Source organism: Melospiza georgiana, chromosome 17 (assembly GCF_028018845.1).
Source record: "Melospiza georgiana isolate bMelGeo1 chromosome 17, bMelGeo1.pri, whole genome shotgun sequence".
Taxonomy (NCBI): domain Eukaryota; kingdom Metazoa; phylum Chordata; class Aves; order Passeriformes; family Passerellidae; genus Melospiza; species Melospiza georgiana.
This window is the reverse complement of record NC_080446.1, coordinates 13813360-13838570: the sequence shown is the minus strand read 5'-3', so window position 1 is coordinate 13838570 and position 25211 is coordinate 13813360. Positions and strand designations below refer to the sequence as shown.

Here is a 25211-nt window from a genome sequence, read left to right as displayed (position 1 = left end):
TGGATCAAGGAAGCTGAGTTGCTTTTGGATGAAACTAAACTGGAAGCTGTGGTCTTGCTCATGTTGGACTGTGGGATCCCACTGGAGCTGTCAGACTAAAACTCCAAGAACATATCCCATGTGTGTTTCAGGTGTGCAGACCTTCCTGCCTGGTGCCATTCCTGTTGTACTGCACTGCTGGTGGCTGTGGGCACAGCAAATCCTCTGGAGGGAGTTCAGAGACCATCATTGGCAAAGGCTGTGCCAGTGTGAAAGGGGCTGCAGCAAAAAACAGACAGGTTGACTACAGTAATTCTGAAAGGTGTGGGCACAGAGTTTTTAGGAATATCACAGTGCAGGAGGTGAAAATGGGTCTGTAAGAAAATAGGAATCTGTTTTGGCAAGTAATTCCTGCAGTGAAGCTTAGAAGCCATATGACAATGCAATTAGCTGGGATAAGCTGAAGTAGTCTTATTCTTAAATACAGGTTTTAGTATTCTTTTTATTTTAATTTTCTCTGAATGTGTGCTGTATGAACAAGTTTTGAAAATGAGGCAGCAGTGAAAGTCTTCAAGAAGAAACAAGCAAACAAAAAAACCCACCTAAATTGAGAATAAGTGAAGCATTTATATGGATTGTTATTAATAAAAGTGCAGGGAAATACACATCCTAAGGTGTTAAAGGAGTAGCTGAAAAACTGAGCAGGAGAATCCTTTCAAAGGAGTTAGCTTGGAAACTCCTCTCAGTCTTTCAGTTGAAAGCCATCTGAAATCAATATACAAGCATACACTGAAAAAATTATTGCAATTCAAGAATTAAATCATGTAGCAAAATAAATCTTGTCATGTACAATGTTTGGGCTGGTTTTTTTTAACTGTTAGGTTTTTCCTGTGGTTTAGAGAAGCTGTTTGATTTGTGGTACGAAGTTTTGACAGAAGTAAGCAATCTTGATCATGAGCAATCTCTTACCACCAATATCAAGAGGAATAAAATTTCTAAGGAATACATCTTTTTGTAATTTCATTTTTAATGTATTTTAGTTTCCTTGGTAGGTTTTAGCAGCAGTGTGGTATGGAGATGTGAAAGCTGACATGTTAAGAATGGAAAGCATTTTGCACTTTCATGCCCTGGTAAAATAGCATGTGTTTGTGTAAAGCCTCAGAGCCACTCACTTTGTTGTCATTGTATCTGCAAGCAGGAATATCTATTAAGATGCCTTTATTGTAACTTGTATTTTGCACCTAGTTGAGTGTAGTGAACATTTGTACAAGTCAATTGACCAGCTTGGGTTAACACTGATGTTCCTTGTTTTGGAGGGTGTTGGACAGGATTACCCCAGAGACCCTTTCCAGCCCAAATTATTGCTTGCTTCTATTAAAAAAAAATATATAAAAGGAAGAAATTGAAAGCAATTCCTAGAAATGTGTTCTTGTTTTAAGATATCCTCATATGGTGTTTTAGTAACCCATTTTCATTTATGTTATTTTCAGGTCATTCTTAGATCATGTTTTGCTTAAGCGCACACCATAGGGAAGAGCAGGAAAACATGGAGAGGTTCTGAGAGGTAAAGATATAAATGTAGCTTGGCACTTGTTAAGACTGTTTTCAGAAATCTCCAAGAGTTAAACCAAGCATGCTTTTCTCATCCTCAGTGAAAATTTTCACAGGATTAGGTACCCTGACTTCAAAGTCAGTGCCTATTCTGTGTATTTTTTCTCCTTAATTATCTGAGTGCTTCATAACAGGCAAGATTTGGGTTTTTTTCTGGTGTCTTTTCATCTTTTCCAGTTTTGTTCATGTGTTTCATGGTTTTAATCCATGAATGCTTTTGTTTTAAATATATAAGTGTTAATTTGTGTTTTTTATACTGCTTCTACTAACCTGCAGGAAAACTGTTGAAATGTGTCTTCCAGGCAGTCATCAGTTAATAGATTATAAGTAAGAAAATTGCCTAAAGGAGGAGAAATAACGCAAAATTTTGACTTAGTGTTTTTCCTCTGAGTGATCACATTAAGATAATTTCATTGCCCTAATCAAAAATTAATTGAATTACATGAATAAGTAGCTTATAGCTTGTGGATTTATGTGACTGTCTCTTCTCACTACTGTGCCATGCAGCTGAAGCAGTGATAAGCAGAGGCCTCCAGAAAAATTCTTTCCTTCCCCTTCCCATAGCAACAGGCAGGAAGGGACTTCAGGTAAAGTTTTTCAGAAGATTCCTTTGCCTGCTGTCATGGTAAGGTCTAAAATAACCTGTTATGATCAGCACCATGAATATTTGACTGAGATGCTCAAGATTGGGATTTTTGCTTTGTAGGAGCCTCTTTGCCTCTAAGCCAGCTGAAACTAAATATGACTGTAGGGCTAAATAAGCTTTTACAGGGCAGATGGAACAAAATATTATTGTTTTGGGTAATTGTTTTGTTAACTACTTCGTGGTACTTCTCTTCAGTGCTGCTTTGGGCTCAAAGTCATCCTTTCTGATAAAATGTGAGTTGGGAAACCTGATCTCTGAATTCCAAAACAGATACATGTATTTCTACAGCCAAGGTGGGATGTTATTTGAGTGAGCCGTAACTGAGGCTCTGTGCTGGAGGGTTTTGTGTTTATCAAGCAGCTGCAGTTTACAGAAAGCACTAAATGTTCTCAGGTACCTGCTCAGGTTAATGTCAGAGCATTTTAACAGTGACTGCTTGGAAGTGTCTGACCACACTGTGTGCTTTTCCCTGGAGAAAATTCTCTTCCAAGGTTACCCCTGAAAAAAATACTGTTTATACTTTCTAGGTACTTTCTTTATAGAAACCTCAAAATGTACCAGTTGTGTTTTTTTAAAAGTGAAATACAAAATGTTTTATGGCCTGTTAAGGAAATATATGCTGTTAATAACATTGCTTCAGTCTGTCTTTTTTCTGAGGAAGGATATCCCTAAAGTTACAGCACAGAATATTTCTTTAACCTCTGTTTCCTCAAAAGTCCATGTAGGACATGGTTCACAGTGCAAGGAAATGGAAGAATTAAGAGGGGAAGTTGTAATTTATTTCTACAAGATATGAGACTTCTAATTGCTAGAACTTGATGCCTTTTTTTGTTAGAGATCTAGAAAAACAATCTAACACTCCTAGTAACAGGAATATTTAAGGTCAGTGGGATTTTGGAGGTGCTAAAAGGGTATTTCCCTATGGAAGAAGAGTATTGCTCATTCTGAGAAGTTGGTTCCCTATAGTCAAATCATTCCCAATTCCAGGACTTTAACCTTTCAAGGGCATAAACTCTCTGCTCACAATACTGTCACCTGGTGGGTTTCAGATTGTGGGTTTAATTTGTGTTTTGCAAGCCGAACTTCATTGAAACCATTCTGTAAGAGATGTGATGGTCACAGCAGAGCAGTGGGGTGGGTTAACCATGCCAGTTATGATTAGGTGTGTTTGGTAAGTAAAACTCCTGTGTGCTCACACCTTTAGGAGTGTCCACTGAGAAAAGGCAGCCAGCAGTGAGTTAAAACTCTTGACCTTCCAGGAAAGGGGGCTTAGGAAAGAGTTCTGCCCATCCTGAGCATAAAAGAGCACAAACCCCTATAAATGAGCTTTTACTTTGTGTGTTGCCAGCCCTCGATAACACCTGGCAACTCTCATCTATAAAGGAACAGGCTTGAATATCTGGTTTCTTGAATGAAAAGCAATTTGTCTTGTTGTGCAGGTAGCAAGGTAACTACCAACCTTTCCACTCCATTGTGACTTTGTTCTGGTCCTGAACTCCCACTGGGAAATTTTCCTGAAACCTCATCACAGCAGCATTAGAATGAAACAGTTCTGAGTCAGTGCAGTATTGTGTTGTAACAATGTGATTACCAAAGATTTTTTGCGAAGAATTTTAAAGGCCAAAATTAATTTCTAAAAGCGGTGGTTTGTAAAATGCAGGAGTTAATCCAGTTAACGTCCAGTTAATATGTGTAAATCCAATAATTCAAACATCTCTTTGAGTTTGTGGTAGTGACTTACAACTATTCCAGTTTCACTGCCTTCTCCTCTGTCATTTTAATATAGTTTAATTCTCTGTACTGGGGGTTACCATGATGCCAAGTTTCATAGATGTTTTCCAGTGGCAGCCTTTAAGAACCAGCCAGTTTAAGTATTGCTGTATTTTGAAGATTATAGCAGTGAACCAGTTTTAGCTTAGTGGTTTGCATATATGAATTGTTGTCCTCTTTGAAATGGATTGTACCATGAGAAGGAAATAGCTGAAACAAAAATAGACCATCTCTTTGTTTTTCCAAATGGTTTTAATTATCCTGTGCAGCTCTCTGCAGTGTCTGCTCTTGCCAGGCTTTTGGAAATGAAGCAGAAGGCATATGAGGTTCATGTACATTTTTCCTTTTTCCCTTCTTTGAGCATTTCTTAAGTTAGTAAAAGCTAACATCCTCCTAATTAGGAAGGAAATCCTTTGGGAAGTTGTCTGAGTTGGTGGCAATACCAGTTTTATGCCTTTTGTCCTGCCTGCCACAGTTTTAGTCTAAGAACAGCTTGTGGTTGGGGAAATTCTGATGTACTGAAAGCATGAAAAACTGTCAAATTATGCTTGCCTTTCTTGGAATTTTTGATATTGCAGTTCTGTTTCTTTACGCATTGTCTTTTCCCCATTCTTTTATTCAGAATCGAATGCTACATGTGTAGCAAAAAGTGGTGTGAACTATTTCTGCTGAGGAGGTGCAGGTTTCACAAGCAGGCTTCTTGTTCCAGAGAAATGCTAATGACTGAATTCCCTATGATTTTGCTGTAAGTCTCCAGTTTGGGAGGCCTGAAGACAGTTTAATTTGGGCTGCGGTGTTGGAAGCATTTTTCTCCTCAGGCTGAAGTTGATAGACCAGTTTTTCCAACCTGTGCCATTTGCACAAGGAACCCTACCTGGTGATCCCAGGTATTCAGGGAAAAGTTAAAGTGAGTTCTCTGGATGTCTGCCTACAACGTTTCCAGAGTTATTCTGCCTTTCATTGGGCAATGTTTTTGCTTTGGTAGGCAGAAGGAATGTTCTTCAACATTTCCAACTTAAAAACTTCAGATTCAGAGGAGTTTCCCATGCTGAGTTCTCTCTTGAAGTGGTTGGTATTTAGGAACCAGGAATCAGCGCTGAGGATTACTTTTGCATAAATAATTGTTTCTAGAAAAGGTATTTAAGATTGATAGTATGTAATTTCTTAGTGTTTGCTGCTGTAATTTAAGATCTGTTTGTGACAATCATATTTGATGCCATTGTTGTATATCAGTATAGAGTCACACTTGTCATTCATGTTGCACTGAGCTCACAGGAAGTTAGTTAAACAAAATTCACTGAGTTTGCAGGGTAAGGAGTCTCACTCTCTTTACCAGGGATAACGTGATATTTATCTTTAAAATCTCACACTACTTACACCCTCTCACACATTTCATTAACTCATGCTCTCATATGTGTACTCTCAGACACCAGAACGTTTCTGGGTGTCGAGGTGGGATAGTTGGTGTCTCTTTTGTGCTTTGTGGAGGATGGGACTAATGGTGTCTGTCACTGTTCATTGTGCTCCAGGTTCCTGTTGGTGATAACAAACTACTTCACATATGGATATTTTACATCCTCTGGGAGTCAAGAGTTATTTTTTGCTACTCCTTGCTCCAGAATCTGGCATACTTCAGCTTCCATAAATCTTCAGTGGAGGCTAATGCTGCTTGGTTTTTTCCTTATTTGGAATATCCATCTCTTTAAAGCTACAGTCTGTTTTCCTGTTGGGCTGACAGGAAATGGAATGACATATGTGATGTGACATAACCCTGTTGGCACTCTCCTCTTTGAAGCACAGGCTGTTTTGCTGGTCAGGCATCTGTGCTGGAGTCTTATCAGAGTGAAGCCATCCTGGCCTTGACACAAACATTCCTGTTTTATTCTTGTAAGAAGTGCCCTTTGTTATCAATCAAAGCCATTTTAACTCTTGTTTAGCTGATTTATACATGTTTTCATCCCTACTTTGTTCATCTCAGTTTAGCATTTTCATTACATTCTCTATAAGGTATGTTTGTTCATAGCAGTAAAAGATTCAATAGAAAAGTTCAGAATGGAGGCTCTGGAGAACAGATTCAGATAATCTCACTTGTAGAATTAGACCTGTTGATTTAGGGAAGATGTAACTTCTGACTCTTGATATACCACTGTCCTTGGATGCAGAAATTATCATCTGTACAGAGCTGTAACAAGAAAGTGATTCCTATGTTGAGCCAGGAGTACTGTAGATAATATATATTGTATATATGGTTCAGATATGAAAAAAATATACAGTTCAAAGACAGGATAGTAGATTAATCTTCTACTTCAGCATCAAGGATTTCTCATTAGCAAGTCTACTGTAGGGCCAGGACAGAAGTTAGGCACCTCTTTTTCATTTGTTTTGTGGTTGATATATCTTGCTTGTCCCTCCTTGCAGCCTCTGAAGGTCATGTCACTTGGTTTGCTTCCCAAACTGATTAAACTGTATTCCCCATGAACATATTTTTAGTCTGTGTGTTGAATTGGCTCCAGTCTTATCTTTCAGTCAGGATCACTCTTGTTTCTCTCAGAGCAGCAGTGTGGATGCTGGCTTTGTACCTGGATAACCTGAGCCTGGAGGCTGCAGGGAGCTGTGCCTGTGCTGGCTCTGCTGGCAGGGCAGACAGGACCACACAGCTCAGTAATCCAGCCCATGGCCTCTTTTCAGACCCATCATGTATCTGACTTTTGTACAAAAACCAATTTGGGCATTTGAAATCCCAGCAGTTGCGTTCTGGCACAGACTGCTTGGATTCTCCAGACTCCTTGGTGAGGTAGATGGATGTGGTGCTGCTCACAAAGTAATGGCCAAAGGGAGCCAAGCTGCATTCTGTGCTAAACCTCTCTGATCCATTCCTTATATAAATATCCTGTGATGCAAACCTCGTAATTGCTTCCCTTTCCAACGTGTACTCAACACTCTTCTAATCTGTGTCTATTCTTTTCTCTCTGGTTGATTACTCAGCAGTTTCTTCCTTTCTGTCTTTTGACTTGCTTGAGCAAACCTGACCACGTCCTTAAAACTTATTTTAGGGGAAAAAAATGTGTAAACCACTAAAACCAGCTTTGTCAAACCACATTTTACTTTAAAGAGGAACAGCTAAAGTAACTGCAAATTTGCTAAGCAAGTAAGTTGCCAAACTCCCTGTCTCTGTCTGGGCTCACTGTGTAGTTATAGCTAACATTAAAGAGAAAAACCTTTTCCCCAGTATGCATGCCTTCAGTTAAAGAGAGGCTTCAGTGTTTGGGGGGAAAGAAAGGAAGCATTTCTATAATTTCTCACGCACAAAAATGTGCCTGTATTTATCATGTACCTGTTGATAAAAGGGACAGGTTACATTTTACATGCAGTTTTCTGAACAAAATTTTGTATATTTTATGGTTTCTTCCAAAAGTCTGTATTCCTGTTACATGGTGAGGTTCTCAAAACCATTTTTAAAATTACTGGCTATGTTAATAGAATTTTTTTTCATTATGCAGGTTTTTTTTCTCCATTATTGAAATTGCAAATGCACTTTGAATAGGAACACCTGCAAAGAGCAGCTTAGCCTATTCTTAAAATTAATTACTAAACATAAGACTTAAAGCAGCCAACAATATGCAGTTATTTCAGTATTTTTTAAATTATAAAGAGCATGTGCCAACATATTTCCAAAGCTATGCATGTGGAATACAGTCACAGGGTTTCATTCTCACCTCAGTGTCTCCTTTCAAATAAATACAAAACAAAATTACCTTCTTCAGTAAGCTGGTTCCTTACCAGATAATTCCAGTGCTGAACAAAGTCACCCAAGTTAAATTGCTGTGACACTGAAAGTCTCTCAATCCACTGATAGCATTTTTTCTGTCTGTACTCCCTGATTTTTGTGGTTTGAGGAGCTCCTGCCCAGCTCTTCCCTTCCTTGGTTTAACCACAAAGCACTAAAAAGAGTGGAGATAAAAGCAGCTTTCTTGTGATTTCTTAGAAAAATAACTGAGATCCTCCTTTGCTGCCTTCCTTTCTCCCAGTGTAGCATTTGGGTTGCACTCTCCTCCTTCTTTTATCCCTCACACTGTAAACTGTGGTGGAATTTTGTTGTCTTGGATGCAAATACCCCAGCAGCACGGTGGGGGGGGAAGCTGCTGGGAGGGCTCTGCAGGTGGGATTCAGAGAACAGAACCAAAAGGATGCCTGGCCTGAGTTTCCTGCTGTGAGGCAGCTTTATTTTAAGCAGTGTTTGTCCAAACCTGCCTGAGTACCAACAATGGTGCATGCAATTATGAAGCTGAGTATAATTTATCTAATAATTTACATATTATGGTAGGATGTTATAGAAGCAAACCTCCCTTGGAGCAGGTATGCAGCCACCAAGGAAGTTCAGACAATTATTTCAATGGTTTATTTTTAGTTGCAAGAAGATACTCTGTGTCTATTCTATCTTTTTATATGCCAAATAATTTGTCTTGTTCATTTCTGAGAAAATCATACTTACCTTGTCATGCTCTGAACATCCATTACACTGCCCCAGTCATTCTGTCACAGCTCTCAAACCTTTCAGCTGATGTTCCTAAATTTCAGATTCTGACAGTTTCTTGGAAGTGAGTTGCAGCATCTGGGAGAAAAATGGCAATAGGAGTTTTCTATAATTTAAAACAAAACAATACCAGAACAACAAAACACCAACCAACAACAACAACAAGAAAAAAACCTCTAAACCCAGCCCAAACCACACAAAATCCCTAAATATCCATGAAGATGTGTTTGATTTTCTACTGCAGAAAAAAAACTGAACATGCATTCTCAGCTTTGGAATGGCAGTTTCAACTTGTGCAAGTGCTTGTAGCATTACATTGAATTTATGAAGACATTTGCTTTTCACATTCCTAAGTACTATTTCTATTATAATAAAATTAGATGGAAGTATTTTAGTAATGATTGAGGAGTGGTTTTTAATTTTGTGATTAAGCTTACAAGTAGCCCTAGGCTGATTCTGAGTTGAAATCATCTGCAGCTTTTAATAGAGTAGCTTTTTACATAAAAACAAAATCTGTTTGGTGTATTTGTTACATAAATCAAGACAAGTAAAATGTTAAAATTTAAATGTAAATAGACAATAGCTGAATTTGTGTGACTGATGGCATTAATGCCTTTTGCACTCTTTTGCTTCTTTCTAAGTCTAGTTCATTAATCACCACAGATTCTTCTTTGGCTAATCAGTATGTTTTAGCTTAGTTTCCTAACAGAATTAGGTGTACATAATTCCACCTGCTCTCTTCCCATTTTCCTGTGTGCTGCACTACAAACTTTCTAAATTACTAATCCATTCCAGCTAGAAAGTGATGGAGATGGAGGTATAGAAGTTGATGAAATTTCTATGAGTTGTGAAAAATCCAGGTAAATTATATGCATGCATGGTAGGAAAGGGACTTAAATTAGTGCCCAGCTGAGAGAAAAGCTGCAGTGTGTTTTCTATGATTATTCCTTGCTGGAAGCTTGGCATGGAACCAGCTGTTCTGCTTGTGGAGTCTTTCTCAGGTACTTAGGGCTAGTAGAAGAGGAACTGGAGTCAAGGAATTGGAAAACGTGGAAAGAGAGAGAGGTAAGGATGTTGAAGTGCAGGGCAGAGGTAAATTGTTGCTTCCTCCTTCTTCTTCCTCTGGAACTCTGCTTTTCCTGGCTAATTAATGGAGCTTACCATAGGTGTACAGCCTCTAGGTTTTTGCAAGAGTACAATAAAATAAGTCTCTTCAGCTTTATTGTTCAAAAATAATTAGAAACTTTCTAGCAGCTGAGAGAACTAAACAGTGTGTAGTGCAGTTTCTTTTTTTTAGAAGTTTTGGCAGGCAGTGTATTCCTGGAATTTTCCTGAAGCTGGTTGTTGGTAAGGCTGTGTCTGCCATCATTTACACTTCCACATGTGTTAGCTCAGCAGGTGTTTGCAGGACCTTCATTTCAGATGTGGTTAAGCTGCTGGATTTTCTTTGCATATTCTCAATGAAAATGATTAAATGCTACTAATAATTTTAATAAGTGTATTTGCTGGGTTAGAAATCAAAGTTGGCTTTAACACGTGCTTCTGAATGAGTGTTGTATGGTGTAAATGCTTAATGTGGGAGTTCAGTAAAGAGGGATCTCCTTCAGGGATCCCAGGTGTATTCTGTGCAGTGTTATTTCTCTGGGTGGGAGCTGGCAGCTCTTTTGTAAATCCAAATTCCTTCAGACTGTCCAGTGTGTCTGTGCTGGTCTAGATGTGATCTGATTGCTTTCATACAGCATGAAGGATACCCAGGGAGGTTGGTACAACCAGTCACAGGAGCAGAATTAAAAATTGCCCTCTAAATCATTTAAATTTAAGCTACTTTTTAAAAACTTTGGTTAAAATCTTTTTCACTCTAACATGATTTAAATTTGTGTGATTCACATCTGAAATTTAGTAACAGCATTGAACCATACCAATAACACCAAATACTATTTGAGCAAGTCATTAGTACTTTTCTTTGGAGGTGTCACATTTTGCAATAGGAAACACTGGCATCAGCAAGCTGCAGGGTGCAAGAATGACCCATTTCACAACTTTCAAACACCTGTGGGGTTACAATTCCCACAGTCACTGTCACAGACATTTGCTTCAAATCACAGCCTCCAAAAAGAAAGTTGCCTTATCAAGACCAGATCTCCTTGCACAAAATCTGGTTTCCTTGATGTAAAAAATGCATATTATATGATAGGCTCTTCACAAATACTAAAATGAATACTGTATGTGTTATGTTGGGAAGTTATGCTGTATTAATCTCTTTTAACTAGTGCTGTATTAATTCCTTTTAAAGTAATGTGGTAGCTATAGTTTTGAGGCTATAACATAATATTAAAATAGGAACTATGTGGTGTAAGATGCTTTTTGTAACTAGCTCAAGGAATGGCTAAGGTAATCAAGAAGTTCTTCACACAGAGATAACAGCAACAAGACACCAAAAATCCCAAGAGAATTATTGCCTCCTTATCAGGACAACCCAGACTTATCCCAGACTTTGAGAGGAACCTCAGTGACTGATTTACAAGATGGGGGGGAGTTGAAGTTAAGCAGAAATACCCTTAGTTTGAAAGGAATGTTTGTATCATGTATGAGATAGATGAATATGCAATAGGCTATTGCTTGTAAGGGTTAATCCTCTGTTAGCAAGGTGTGCTTTTGTGGCAGAATGCAAAAGCACCCAGTTGTCCATAATTCTTTGCTTTTTTGTTGTCTTTTATTGTCCTAACTTTGATTGTCCAAATTCTTACTGTCCTAATTTTTATTACTATTTTATTACTATTAAACTTCTAAAATTTTAACACAAGTGAATGACGTTTTTCACACTTAGTGTGGCTGAACATGTTTGGGGTTAGATAAACTGCCTGTGCTGTTATCAGCTGTGGGTTCATAAATGGAGTCTTTTGACTCATGATACAGATAGCAGCAGCCTAAGCTAACACTTTTCTTTCTTGCTGGGAGTCATGTGTGCACAAAAGTGCTTGAGGGCTGGCAGGAGGTGTTTGCTCTGCATTGGGATCCTGTCTGGTGCTGCCCAAAGCAGAGCATCAGTGGGGGCTCAGGGCTGCAGGGGAGCTGAGCCCCAAGAGAGGGGGGCGCCCAGGGAGGTGCACAAGTGGTTTGCAGCTGGTGCTGAGCAGGGAGATGGTGTGGGAGGAGGGAACAGGGCATGGCAGGGATGCAGGGAGTGCTCTGGAAGTTGTATCCAGCAGGCTGTTCATTTTGCAGTGGAGTTCAGTTGGTAGCAGATGCTGAGGTGAAATGTGTTTTAAAACCGAATAGGTGATGGGGTACCTGGGTATTTCCAGAGTGATGACTGTGTTTAATGTAATAGCACACTATTTAATTTCTCTGGAAGCTCTGTGATGCACGTTGTCCACTTTGTCTGCCCCCCCAAACCAAATACTGCAAGGAGGAGCCTGTGCTGCCTTGGGCTGGGAGGATCAGACCAGCCTTGGTGTGAGGGTTGGGCTGTGCCAAGAAAAGTTGTGCAGTGACTGAAAGTTGTCTTGTCCTCTTTCAAAAGTGATGTATTTCCTTTTTTATTTAAGTGCTTTGAAGTGTTACAGCCTCTGTCTGTAGACTTGCTCTGACCAGGTAAAATCAAAAAAGATACAAAAGTGAGTTTCTCTAAATTTGAAATTCACTTTTTAATTTAATAATTTATTTTCAGTCTTTTTGCTATGCTTGTGAATTGTAGTGTTTGTTTATTTTTAAAAAAGAAGTAGTGCTTGACACAGAAAGATAAACCTACCCAGGATTTATGACACAAAGACAAGCAGATGTTTTAGACATAAGAGGTACAGCAGACTTTGGAATTAGAACATTATTCACTCATTAGTTCACGGATTGAAGTGACAAAATCGAAAGACCTCTTTTGCCTAGAACCCGAATAGTTACAGGTCATGTAACAGAGACTGAGCCCTTTGTAAAGGATTTTCTGTATTTGGGAAATGGAAAGGAACTAGACAAAAACCAGGTATGGTGGGTTTGTTTGCACTGTAATGTATCCACATGTCAAAAGCCAGATGAATTTTTGAGCTTCTGAATATTGAAATGTTTGCATTCTCTCTTCATGCAGATTCAAGATCCAGCCCATATTATGGCTGGCAGCGGGTCCAGATCAGGACCAGCCAGTGGGTTGTCCATGAAATCACAGCTTCAGATCACTGGTGAGCATTGTGAAATTATCTCTCTTTTCTGCTTAGAAATGTGACAATGTTTTTCCACAATTAAACAGAGTTTACTGTGTTGCATTTCAGGAAGTTTTGCATTTTAACACACCCAAGAGAAGTCAGGATTGATGTTAGGCCATCATTACTTAGCAACTACTTTATTCTGGGTTTTATCTAAAATGCATTTTGAAATTATGCATGTTGGTGTAAAAGAAAAAAGAAAGGAATCATTCTTTTTTGTTGCTGTTAATTGTACAGACAGTCCTCCTGGAAATGTAATAGTGCATTATGATCCTGCTTGCACTTACTGCAACTTGGCATAATATCAAATCTAACACTTTTTCCTGATACTGCTGTTCATTGAAGTTGACTTATGGCTTCTCCCTTGTGACATGTTTTTATGGCCACCATTGAAATGCATTAAAAAGACGATAAAAAATTTAATGAAAGTGTTGGTGAGAATATCACTGTCATTGAACACCTCTGGATTGTTTGGAGATGGATTTACATTACAGCCTTTGCTTTTTGTAGTGCCTTACCAAGAGAGGAGCAGTCGAAACTTAATTATCAAAGTTTCCTCACTTCTGCTTTCTGGAAATTTAACTGGGCCATCAAAACTGAATGGGAGATCCAGGGGTGTGTGCAGGTCTCTGTTTAGAAGCATCAAGAGTAAATTTTGCTCCCTCAGTGTGAAGACTGTGGGCGTATGCAGTAGTTTCAGAAAAGGGATATTGTGGGGATGAAAAGAATGGTCAAAAATAGATAAAAAGCTTTAGACTAGGAAGGAGGTTGGATCTCACTGTTGCACAGACTGTAGCTGTCTCTCTGAGGTCACAAGCTTGTGTTTCCTCAGTAGGCTGTGAGGCTGTAGAGAAATCTTGTCCCTGCAAGTTGATATTGGAGAGAATTTGGAAGAGGTTTTCACAGAGGTACCTCCTCCACACAGGGATGGAGAGCAGAGCCAAGGATTGAAGTGGTGATTGCTGTCCAAGGCCTGACACTCACACAAGAACAGTGAATAAATGCCTCAGTGTTTAGAATTGAGATTACTGAGGTATTTGAATTTCAGGTCTGAATTTCTGCAGATGTTCAGCCATGATTTGCAGCAAACTGTTGCTGGTGTCACCTCCCTCCTGCCCTACCCTCAGATCTCCATTCTGCTGCCCTCATGAGTTTTAAATGAAGTTTCAGGGTGTCTGGATAAGAACAAACTTGGAAAGTAGGTACAAATCTGTTGATTTCTGCTGCTCCAAGGCAGGTCTTTGGGATAATTAGAGATGTTTAGGTGTGAGGTGCTGTAGCTTAGAAGTACTGGAGACAGGAGGGGAGGGATGGGGAGCTGTTTGTGAAAATTAATGAGTTGAATTCTGTGAGATGTCTGTAATACACAGAGGAAGAGTTTTCCTTGGGAGCATTTCAGAGCAGTTTATACTAAGCTACTTCTCTAAATCTCTAAAGGAGCATAGGCTATAACGGGAATCTGGGGAGATTAGCCAGATGGGCCTGAATTAGTCATTTCTTTTTAAGGATGTAGTGAGGCTGTGGTGGGTGACAAACACACAGAAGAGCAAATTGTTTTTTGCCAGAACAGTGAATTCAGGAGCCAGCTGGAAATGATAATATCTTTGTTTTCAGTACTGTTTTGTGAGTTCAGTGTTGCCAGTGAATCCAAGACACCTGGGACTCCAATATCAGGGTAGACACTCATCATAAAGGAGGCAGCATAGCAGTAGTGTTTGGAAAGATGGGAATGCTGCAGTCAGTAATACAGAATGCTTAAAAAAATTCCAAACACCAAAAAATACCCCACTCACCACACCCCCTGCCCACCAAAATTAAAGCTCTAGAGCTGCAAGTCTTGCCCAGATTTGTTGTTGCTAGAACAGGAGGTAGCTACTGGAACCCAGGGTTTGGATTCAGCTTTTCAGTAAATTTGCTTAGGTGCAGAAAGCTTTACACAAAATTCATTTTGTCAGTGATTTTGTCCATGAGAAGTTGTGGCAATTTTCCACAGTGCCTTGATGAGAGGCAGATCATGTTTTGAGCTTTTTAACAAGCAGTGTAATAAACTCCAGGAATTCTCTTGGCTGGTGATAGACAGGAGATGCTTGTGGAGGATATTTTCTCTTTCAACACCTAAGCACTTCTGTGGATCTTGTACTAGTTATGATTAATAAGAGTGTCTGATGTTGCAAAAGTATTGTTGCATGTTTTAGGTGTTTGTGTGAGCTGTGGCATTGTAAATGAGCTGGAATGCAAGAGGGGTTTTATTCATGTAATGTGGTTTTATTCTTGAGTGTTCCTCTTCCTCTTCCAAATTCTCTCCCATATCCACTTGCAGGGACAAGAGGGTTTTTATTAATGTAATGTGGTTTTATTCTTGAGCCTGCTATCAGACATCAGTGATGTGACACTTGAATACTGAAGCACCCAACTGAAAAATACTCTTTGTAATTGAAATCTTCCTGAGTAAATTACTGATTTTTTTCTCTTTCTTAACAGTTATTTCAGCAAAACTAAAAGAAAAGAATAAATGGTTTGGACCTAGCCCTTATGTGGAAGTCTCAGTAGATGGACAGTCAAAGAAGACAGAAAAATGCAACAATACAAATAGTCCAAAGTGGAAACAGCATCTTACAGTGTAGGTTTGGTCTTATTTTCCAATTTATTTGAGTTAAATTAAAGCAAATGACAGTGGGCTTGAAGATTGTTTTTATTTTAAGCAAGGAGTCGAATGTTGTATGAGGTGGTGACATTTGTATAATTTTTAGAGTAAATATAGTACAGTCTGAAATAGATATTTACAAACGATTGCACTGCTTGTGCTTATATTTTGTGTTGCTGTGTGTGGCATATTAAAGGAGCTCTAATTCTGTGAGTAGTAAGGACAGTAATTTGATATTAAAATTGATGGTCCCATGCCCATTTTTGTTGTTACATTTAAAGTTACAGCTTTCAGAAGTTCTGTTGCTGAAAGTGTTGCTGTTCTTTGTGTCCCACTGTCGTGTACCATGTCATAACACAGGTAGTTGGCTCTCTCATGTGCACCTCTAAATTCAAGCTCAAATCCAAAATTCCCAATCAATTTCTGCAAATTGTTAGTACAAAACTAACATCAGATTCAAGATTAATTCAGCTGTTGATATTTGCTTGGCCCAGTATTTGTGTTGTGAATAAAGAAGATACACAAGTTCTGTAAAATTTAGTTTTCTCTTAACATCACATGGAACTCTGGGATGAAGATCAGTCTGTGCTTGCACATTGAACAGGGACTTTTCACGAGGGCATGCTGGGTGGGATATTAGGAAGAAATTCTTCCCTGGGAGGGTGCTGAGGCCCTGGCACAGCTTGCCCAGGGAAGCTGTGGCTGCCCCTGGATCCCTGGGAGTGTTCAGGGCCAGCCTGGATGAGGCTTGGAGCAATCTGAGGTAGCAGAAAGAGGGGTGGAATGAGACAGGCTGTAATGTCCCTTCAATGCAAACTATTCAGTGGTTCTGTGATTTGCTTGTACTTAAATTGTAGATTATTCTTCTTAAACATCTGGAACATTGCCTGAGGAAAACCATTTCTGTATCTGTACTTTTATTGTACTTCAGATTGTTGTGAAGTTTTAGTTACTTCTATTTACTACCTTACTTTGCACTAAGATATATTAAGAAAAAGAAAATCTTGCACTTCATTCGGATGTAAGTGTAGAAGAGCAGAATTTTCTTTTACCTTTTAAAGCTTTCCTTTTTCTCTTTCATTTTTTAATGGGAATGTTGGTGGCTTGTGCTGTGCAAATCCACACAATAATGCATGTGCCATTTTTACCCTTGTTGAGTAAGAGCTGAGCACAGGCACCCCCTGTATATCAGCTGCATTGGAAATTACACTAAAGCTGCATGGAGCTTAGTGAAGTAAATTGGTTTTTGTGAAATATATTGACATAGCTGCCTATATCCAGATTCAGGATAAAAAGGAAAAGTATAGTCCCTTCTGCAAATGAGGGTAGGCCCTCTTGGAGTTCCTCTCTGTGGAGTTTGTTAGGTGGATCTTCTCAAGGGATTGGCTGACTGTGAAAGTCTGGACTTATCAACCATATACAGCTGAAATTATCCACTGAGAAAATAAGCAGTCATTTGTACCCATTACTCACAATGAAAATAATTTAAAACTATATAAATGTTAGAGTAGTCCTTATAGAAAAAGAATATCAGCATTAAAAATTACTTTGAAGTTGTTGTCACAGAACTTACTGTTTTGTATATGCTGGTTGTTTTTCTATATTTCCCTTAAAATAGTAATAATAAAAAATGTATTTGGTCTGTGAACTGTCTTGCAACAGTCTTGATTGACATGACATATCCAGGTGACATGACAATGTGATAATTGGAAATGGTTTGATGTTACCACCATTATTTCTTTGTTTTTAAATTACTTCTAGTGACAGTGGAAGTAGATGGCTCAGTTCGCCCCCTTCCCCACCAACAAATGCCCTTACAGTGCTCAACTTTTTCTTTTCAGAATTGTCACTCCTGTAAGTAAATTAAACTTTCGAGTCTGGAGCCATCAAACATTAAAGTCTGACGTGCTGCTGGGAAGTGCTGCTCTGGATATTCAGGAGACACTGAAATCCAACAGTATGAAGTGTAAGTCTGAGCTGTGTGGTAGTGAACATGAGTGCTGTGTGCACCTCTGCAAATGGCCCTTAAGGGTTCCTTTGGGTGCTCCTGGTTGCTTTTATGACCTTCCTGTTACTTTTTCAGTTTCATCTTTTTTGGTTATACACAGGCTGCCGTGCTATCCCAAAAAATGTTTTTTCTTTGCTAGTGTGTGCAAGACTGAGTGAAAGAAAAGAGTTTCTTTCATATAGCTTAAAAATTCAAACTATGGTTGGGATTCTGGTGCTAGACAGGAAATGTGTAAAGTTATTTTTGTTCTAAATAGTGCTACAGGGGTATGTTGTATTATTAATCTTGGGTTTAATTAGGCTTTGGGCAGTATGTGCATCCTGTACAGCTTGAAGGAGAAATACAGAATTCTGCAGACCCATTCCAGCTCTCAGGGGGCTGCAGCACAGAGCTCTGTGCTGTCCTGCTCTTGTTCTGTCCTTTAAGGAAGCGTTGGCTTCCCAACTGTCACACATGGGTGTTGCAGATGGAGAATGCTGACAGCAGTGAGAGCTGCTCTCCTGGCAGTCTGCCCTGCTGAATCTGGGTGAAAATCCCTGTGGATCAGTGCATTTGTTGTCTGACACCAGGCACCTGTTGGAGCTCACTGGGATTTGTTTCAAACATTTCAGCAGGAATGCTTATTTGCAGTTCTGTTTCACTGAAAACTCTGAATATTCCATTGGTCTGGGGGTATGATGGAAAATGTTCACATTCTGAATGTGAATCTGGGTGTCATTAGGTAAAAGTGAAGCTTTTTAGTCAGAAGACAGAAGTTGTATCTGCTCTGAAAGGGAATTACACTTCCTTACTCTATATTTAGTGCAGGTGCATTAATTGCTGTGGAAATGTGAGAGTCAATCTCTGCCGTCATGATAATCCTTTCTAGGCAGCAACAAGATTATGCTCCAGTTTTGCCCTTTTTGTAGAAACAATAACTTTCTAATGATGTATGAAAATGCTCAATTTTACCACACAAAAAACATAACGGAGAGGTAGTAGAGCTGTAGGTCTGGGGGGTGTTGGGTTTTTTTCCCCCCTTGATCCCTGAGGTTTGCAATTGGCTTCTTGAATAAAAGGCCCTTTTTTCTCATGCAGTAAGATAAGCTCCCTTTGTTCTTTGTTCTTCTCCAGTGGAGCAGGTAGTGGTGACGTTGCACCTCGTTGGTGACAGGGAGCCAGCAGAGGTGGTGGGAGATCTGTCAGTCTGTCTGGATGGGATGCAGGTCGACCCCGAGCTCCTGACCAATGGGGAAGCCTCAAGTACAAGAAGTAAGTAACTTTAAGTCCAAATCTACATTTATCTGCTATGCAAAGCCCCTTTTTTGGAGAAGCTTTAACACAATCTTGAAATAAGCACAATAACAGCAATTTCTGTAACTCTGTTTATAGAGGTCAGAAATCTCATGCATTTTTGAGGTGGAGTCATAGTTCACAGGGCAGACCTTCAGCCTCATTGCAACAAAAACCAGATCAGCATCTTTATTTTCTGAACTTTACAAACTTTTATCCAGTGTTCCCTAATGTTAATGAAGGTCTCTAGCTTCCCTGAATTTTAATGTCATAAACAGAAAAATGCAAAGTTGGTTTGATCTCATCATCATCCTAGTAATAAATATTCTGCTTACTAGAAGACATGAATTTATATTAATTTTTCTTAAAATAGCTAATTTAAGCATATTCATAGATTTATTTCCCTGTGGTGGAGAGCTGCAGAGAGGGATTCACTTTCTGTTTCGTTGGTGTGTACAGTTTTTTAAACTGAAAACTTGATTTCATGTAAAATATCTAATTGCAGTAAAATAAAAAGGTAATTTTAATTCCCTTAGAGCAGGACAGTGGAGCATTTCTGAAATACTGTACATTGAGAAGTAGAACTAGGTAAGAGTTGTTTTCCTAGAAAGCAACAAGAGACATTGTCTGCAGTAGTGACCAGCTGGACATTTAATTGGCAAGTTCTAGGTTTCTGGGCTGGGGGGGTGTTAAAGTCCTAGAGGAAATTTTGAAATTTCATCTTGAGTATCATAGAAAAATGGAATTTTTTGAAATTTGCTTTGAAATTTCATCTTGAGTATCATAGAAAAATGGAATTAATACACAAATACTGTGGCCATATTTCTTAGAGCTTTTAGTCCGTTTTCTTTGCATTTTGTTAAAAGGATCAATTGCGCAGACTGTGTGGAATTTTGTTTGTAAATAGAAGCCAGATGGTGGGATTTTGTGGGACTTACAGAGTGGGGCTGAGATATAGGGATAGAAATATCTAGTGAAAGTACCAAATTTTCCTTTTATGCAATACTTGATTTTCATCTGTGCTTTCTTGCATTTCCCAAAGTTCAGCTACTGAGAAAAAGGTGGGAAAAGCCATGCAGGTAGTAGAATTGAGTACAGGGTTGGGCACAACACAGCAAGCCCCAAGCTCAGCAGAAGGTTCTCAGATAATCGGGACTGGAGCACATGAGGAAGGAGTTAAATGTTAAAGTAGTCTAGCACAATGTACAGGCTGAAGGCACTTCAGGCAAACACATTGTTTATGGAGTTGCTTTTAAGTTAAGATTTCTCTTGCTGGGATTTAATTCCTTCCATGCACAGTCCACTAACAGCTCATTATCCTAAACCTTTCTGTGGCTACATCCTTGTCTTTGGCCTAGATCTGTCCACAGTTCCCATCACAACTGAAAACTGATTTCTTTACTAATGACATTTGTTCAACTCTATGGAAATAAAGTATTGGTGCTATCTACATGAATGAACAGTTCTGTGCTGCATATCCAAGGTTTGCAAATGCTGGCACAAAAGGCAAATACTTCTAAGCTGGCTGAACAAGCAGTTGCAAAACATTTGCAAATCTAGGCTGAGCTGCTGCAATGCTTTTGGAGTACAGCCACATTTTGTACCTGCTTCAATGCCTTTATGTTCAATAATTTACTGAGAAGGGAAGGGTCTGGGCTAGAGAGCCCAGTAAACAAAGCCCCCAGCCAACCAGAGAGGAGATTCCAGTGAAGTTTTTGTCCTTTCTGCTCTGCCTGCCATCACTGAGAGAGTGAAAAGCCAGCTTCACTTAAAAGAATGAGCACTGTTTTATACTGCTAGAAAGACAGTGTGTGTGTTTGGGAACATTCACCCAGTCAAATGATGTCCTGTTATGTCTTCCATAAGGTGGAAGTATTACAGTGATAGTGGTTTAAAAAAATTGTATTGACACACACAAATAGAGACATGCAAAATATGTACAGCAGCACATAGTGTCTCACCTCCACACTTGAAAGAAGTGTGATCATTAAAGGCTGTTCCTTTCCTTGGAAATGATTCAGAGTGTTGCTGATGCTTCTGTTGTCTTTTTCTTCCTGGTGTTTAAGGTCCTACACAGAGTGAAAGCTCCAGAGCAAGGAGTGATACACGGTAAGACCTTTTTCCTCTCTTTTTTTTTATTCTGTCTTTTAGTGTTCACAGTTTTGAAAGAGAGGAATTGTGTGTTTTGTAAAGAAGACAATGAAAAATTTATGAATATGCCCTGCAGCAGTATCTGTTGAGATCTGAGCATGCCCAAAACAAAAATACTGAACTGTTGCTCTGCTCCATTGTCTGGCTGCGGTTTTGCCTCCATACCTGACTGATCTTTTTGTGTTTTCCCTTTGTGCTCCTCATCCTTCTCCTAGTGATTACCCAAAGTAAAATATATATTTTAAAACCCCCAAAACAAATGGCACTGGTTGTTTTCACACTGGTTTGTTTTATAGTATGGAGGTATCAGAATTATATTTAGCTTTGTTAAGAAGATCCCAAAATCTGTCTGGCACTTACAGTGTGCTAAGGCTGATACCAGATTATGAATCTTGCTGCCTGGTAGGATAAGAGTGTGCTCAACCATGTTACTTTAATTAGTTCCATGTTACTTTAATTAGTTCCCAGTACTATGAGTATTTTAAGGATCTGTACAAGACATAGCACTCAGGATGACATCTGGAGTAACCAAGCTAAATTTCACTTTTTTCAGTAGTTTTGATTCTTGGCTATGTTGTCTGAAGTCTTCCCTTGAAAGTTTGTTTTTTTTCTGTTTTCTTTTTGTGTTTGAATGAATTTTTAGATGTCTGGATATTCAGAATACCTGAATATTATAGAATAATAACAATAATAATTATAATGATTCAATTTTGGTATCAACCAGGGGGCTTCTACTGTTCATTGTGAGGATCATGTAAATGATCAGGAAAGTGACTTTCTACAAGGGCATGACGTGAAAGAGCAAGGGGAAATGGTTGAAAAACTGGGGCTAAGCCTCCTACAGATTTGAGATCACTAATGATTTGGACCCATTTATTTTGCAGTTGGTGTAGCATGAATTACATGCACCATGCCTGGTATAGAGCAAAAGTGTTTGACTGTGATACTGTGAGGTTAAATCAACAACTTGGTCCTTTACAACTTGGGATTTACTTGGCCTTACCTGCTGAGTTTTAGTTTGTGTACATTTGAAGGAATGTAATTTTCAAGGTACTGGGTTGAAACTTCCTTCATTTGTGATGGCTTATGTGTTTGACCTGTAAATCCACTAGAGTTTTAGTTGACAACCTTTTTGTTTTGCCCAGCATATTCTGAAAATGCTTTTAACTAAAGATGTAGGTACTTCCAACTCTGCCTAAGGAGATTCAAATGTATCAGAATAATATTCTGCTAGGTGTAAGTGAACAGCACAGCATGGGTCAGTACTGCTGTGTAGTTTCTTAAGTCTTGTAAGGTTGAGCAGTTTATATTCATAGCTGCTAGTCAAAACTTTAATGCTAAATTCTCCAGCCTGTTCCAGAATTGAGTTTAGAGGGAAAAATATGTATGCATTTGTAAGATTTTAAAATTTTGTAACATTTTGTGTGTTCTTAGCATATGCCAGCCCTGTGGAGCAAAGGCACACAGGCTGTTCTCAGGTGTTAGCTTCTCATCTCATTAGGGACTCATGGGCAGAAATAGCTGAGCAGCAAAATCCAGAGCCTGGACCTAAGGGCAAGTGTATCAAATTGGGAAATGAAAGAGGAGATTTTGATGCCAGATGTTATGTACATCTATTTCACCACCTTTCTATCAACTGAGGTTTCAAGTACCTCAGGAGATAAACTCTGAGTGTGTTTATACAGATGTATAGATACTTGGAATTATTGTGAGTGTTACAAATCTCACCTAGTTGTAACTGTTGCACTCTAGTGTCTTTCACCTGTCTTTTCAACCCCCCTGAAAGTGTCCCAGGCCAGCCTGGATGGGGCTTGGAGCAACCTGGTCTAGTGGAAGGGGGCTGGACTGTCCTAACCCAAACTCTTCCATGATTCTATGATTTGCAAAGTTTCATATCACCTGTGCACTACTAGAACACTTCTCTGTGTCTTTTCCTGCAAAAGGACTAACTCAAATGGCCTTGAAAACTGTGAGGATGCTGCTTCCAGTGAAAACAAGACTGTTAATGGCAGTGACTCTCCGTTGCTCACAAATGGGACCTGCAAACCTGCCAGACCCCCCAGGCCTGCCAGGCCCCCGCCCCCCACTCCCCGCAGACCCCCGTCGGTCGCCGGTACGTCCTTGGGCTGGGCACTCCTTGAGTGAACAAAACTCTTTCTGCTCCTGGTGTTTAACTGCACTTTGGATGGTCAGTTCTTTGGCGGGTCGCTTCTGAAGGAGTATTTTTTAGCTTGCATTTGGTACAAGTTGTTTAGTCATTGTTCCTGTCACTGGAAATTTCTTGTTTCCACGTCTGCTCAGGGGTGGTGGCAGTCAGTGATGGTGCTACACAGAGTGGAGCTGGGACCAGGGGAACACAAGTGAGTGCTGCTGCTGCTGCACTGAAGCATCCACTGAGGGTGACATGAAATCCACTGAAGGCTCACAGAATTGCCTCAAGTTGATAATACTGCATTCTGAGATACAAGTTACTGGTTTCTACAATTGCAGTTAGATTCTGTGAAGCTGCAGCACTTAAAAACATTCATTATCTGCTGAAATGCATAGATTTTTTTTTTTAATCTAGCTATTTAAAAACTACCTGAAGGCCACTCATTCTGAAAAGTTACTTGATATTTTTGAGGTAATTCCTTTACCCCCATACAATGCAGTGTTTCTCTAGTCTTATTATTACAATTGATAAATGCTGGATCTGGATGGGCCCTGCAATACAGTAATTACTTTAAAAGATTAATCCAGTGCAGTTAATTAATGAGACTTGACCTGTGTTCAACTTCTAACCCCACCCACCAAATGGCATTAAGGTAAAACTGAAAGCATTTAAAGAATGTCTGTGTTCCCTTCCCATTGTGATTGTAACTTTCCATGCAATATCAAATCTCCTCTTGAAAATTTTATGCTTATCATCACTTAAATTATTATTCCAAATAATAAATGGAAAATAATTAATTCATTAGTACAAAGAAGTAGTTTTTTATCATCATTTAATGTTTACAGAATGCAGACAAAATAAATATTTATCAGAAATACCACAATGCTGTTTATGGTAGCTTTTGGATGAAAGCATTTTTGCAGTGAGATAGAATTGCTGTTCAGTTTTTTTTGAGCTATAAAATGTGGCTGTGGAAACAGCAGTTCTGGCAGGTTTGCTTTTGTGTAATGTGTAACTGCTACAATACGTTGGTGATAAATGTCAGTTAAAGGCTTTTTCTCTTCTCTCTCTGACATCATAGCAAGTGCAAATGGTCCTTCATCCACATCCACAGAAAGCGATGGGGCCAGTGCAGGATCACTGGCAGGTACAGCCTCAAATACACCTTCAGAGCAGAGCCCTGAGGGAGCAGCAGCCGCCAGCACAGCTCCTGCCACTCCTGCACTCACCACTCCTCCAGTGTCCAGACAAGTGCAGCCCGTAAATCCTTCACCTCAGGCTCTTACTACAGTCAGCCAAGGGCCTCTTCCACCTGGGTATGGGTTTAATGACTTCTTTCTCGCCATGTGAGCTGACTTCTCTGGTTTACTTTATTTTACTTACAGTAGGTGTAAGAAACCATAGATAACATCTGTCTTCTGCTGCCTGACAAAAATCCCCCAATATGAATTTGGAGGGTTTATAACTGTTTTGTATGGTTGATCTTCAAGCATTCAAAGAAAGAATTCTGATACTTATCATATGTTCCCATGTCAGTGGAACATAGGTTTAAAATAGTGTGGCAGCTTATTGTCTTTAAATTAAAATAAACTCAGGTAGGAAAATATTGGTACAAATAAGTAGAAGAAAAGCTGCTATTGCAGTCCTGAAGGTTTGGATTTCATACTGCAGCTCCTGAGAGTAGTGTGGACATGCTGCTGTACTTTGGGTACCTATGGAATTTGTCAGATGGTTGACCTCTTGCCTCAAAGCTCTCAACTTCAAAAAACAGCGGGAAAAACATTTCTAGATTCTCTGAGTGAGGGAAATCAAAAGCTTCCCAATGTGAATGGTGAAGTTGGTGAATTACCTGCCTTGATTTGCAGGTAGTGGAAGCACAAGGTAGGAACGGTCTGAATTACCTCACAGGACAATGGGAATAAAGAATTGGTCTTGAAAACAGCAATTGTTCCTTTATAATTTTGATTTCAACAGAAATGGCAAATAGCTTTTTTTTTCCCCCCGTGATGTTACATTTCATGCAAATGTAATTGATGCAAATGTAATTGATACAGGGATAAGTCATTATCCCAAATACTGCATGTGCAGAAAATGTGACCAATGCCCTTATGGTGATCTCTGCATATACTTGATCTCTGAAAAATGTGCATATATTGGATTAATGCTACTCTAAAAGATGATTATTTTCTGTAGTTGATTCTGTTCAATAGGTTATTGATACACTTGATATTGAATACAAAATTTTGGTAAA

At 39.2% G+C, this 25211-nt stretch overlaps 1 protein-coding gene across 3 annotated transcripts in view; it reads left to right on the top strand.

The window, feature by feature from the left end:
- Nucleotides 1-25211, top strand: part of ITCH (itchy E3 ubiquitin protein ligase) — a 57952-nt gene that overhangs the window by 12752 nt on the left and 19989 nt on the right. For all 3 annotated transcript variants that reach the window (XM_058036201.1, XM_058036200.1, XM_058036199.1), the window contains exons 2-8: nt 12619-12709; nt 15215-15353; nt 17219-17343; nt 18499-18636; nt 20724-20766; nt 22752-22921; nt 24042-24276. In XM_058036201.1, coding sequence (XP_057892184.1) covers nt 12640-12709; nt 15215-15353; nt 17219-17343; nt 18499-18636; nt 20724-20766; nt 22752-22921; nt 24042-24276 — 920 coding nt within the window. In that variant the 5' untranslated portion in view covers nt 12619-12639. The remainder of the gene's footprint in view (nt 1-12618; nt 12710-15214; nt 15354-17218; nt 17344-18498; nt 18637-20723; nt 20767-22751; nt 22922-24041; nt 24277-25211) is intronic.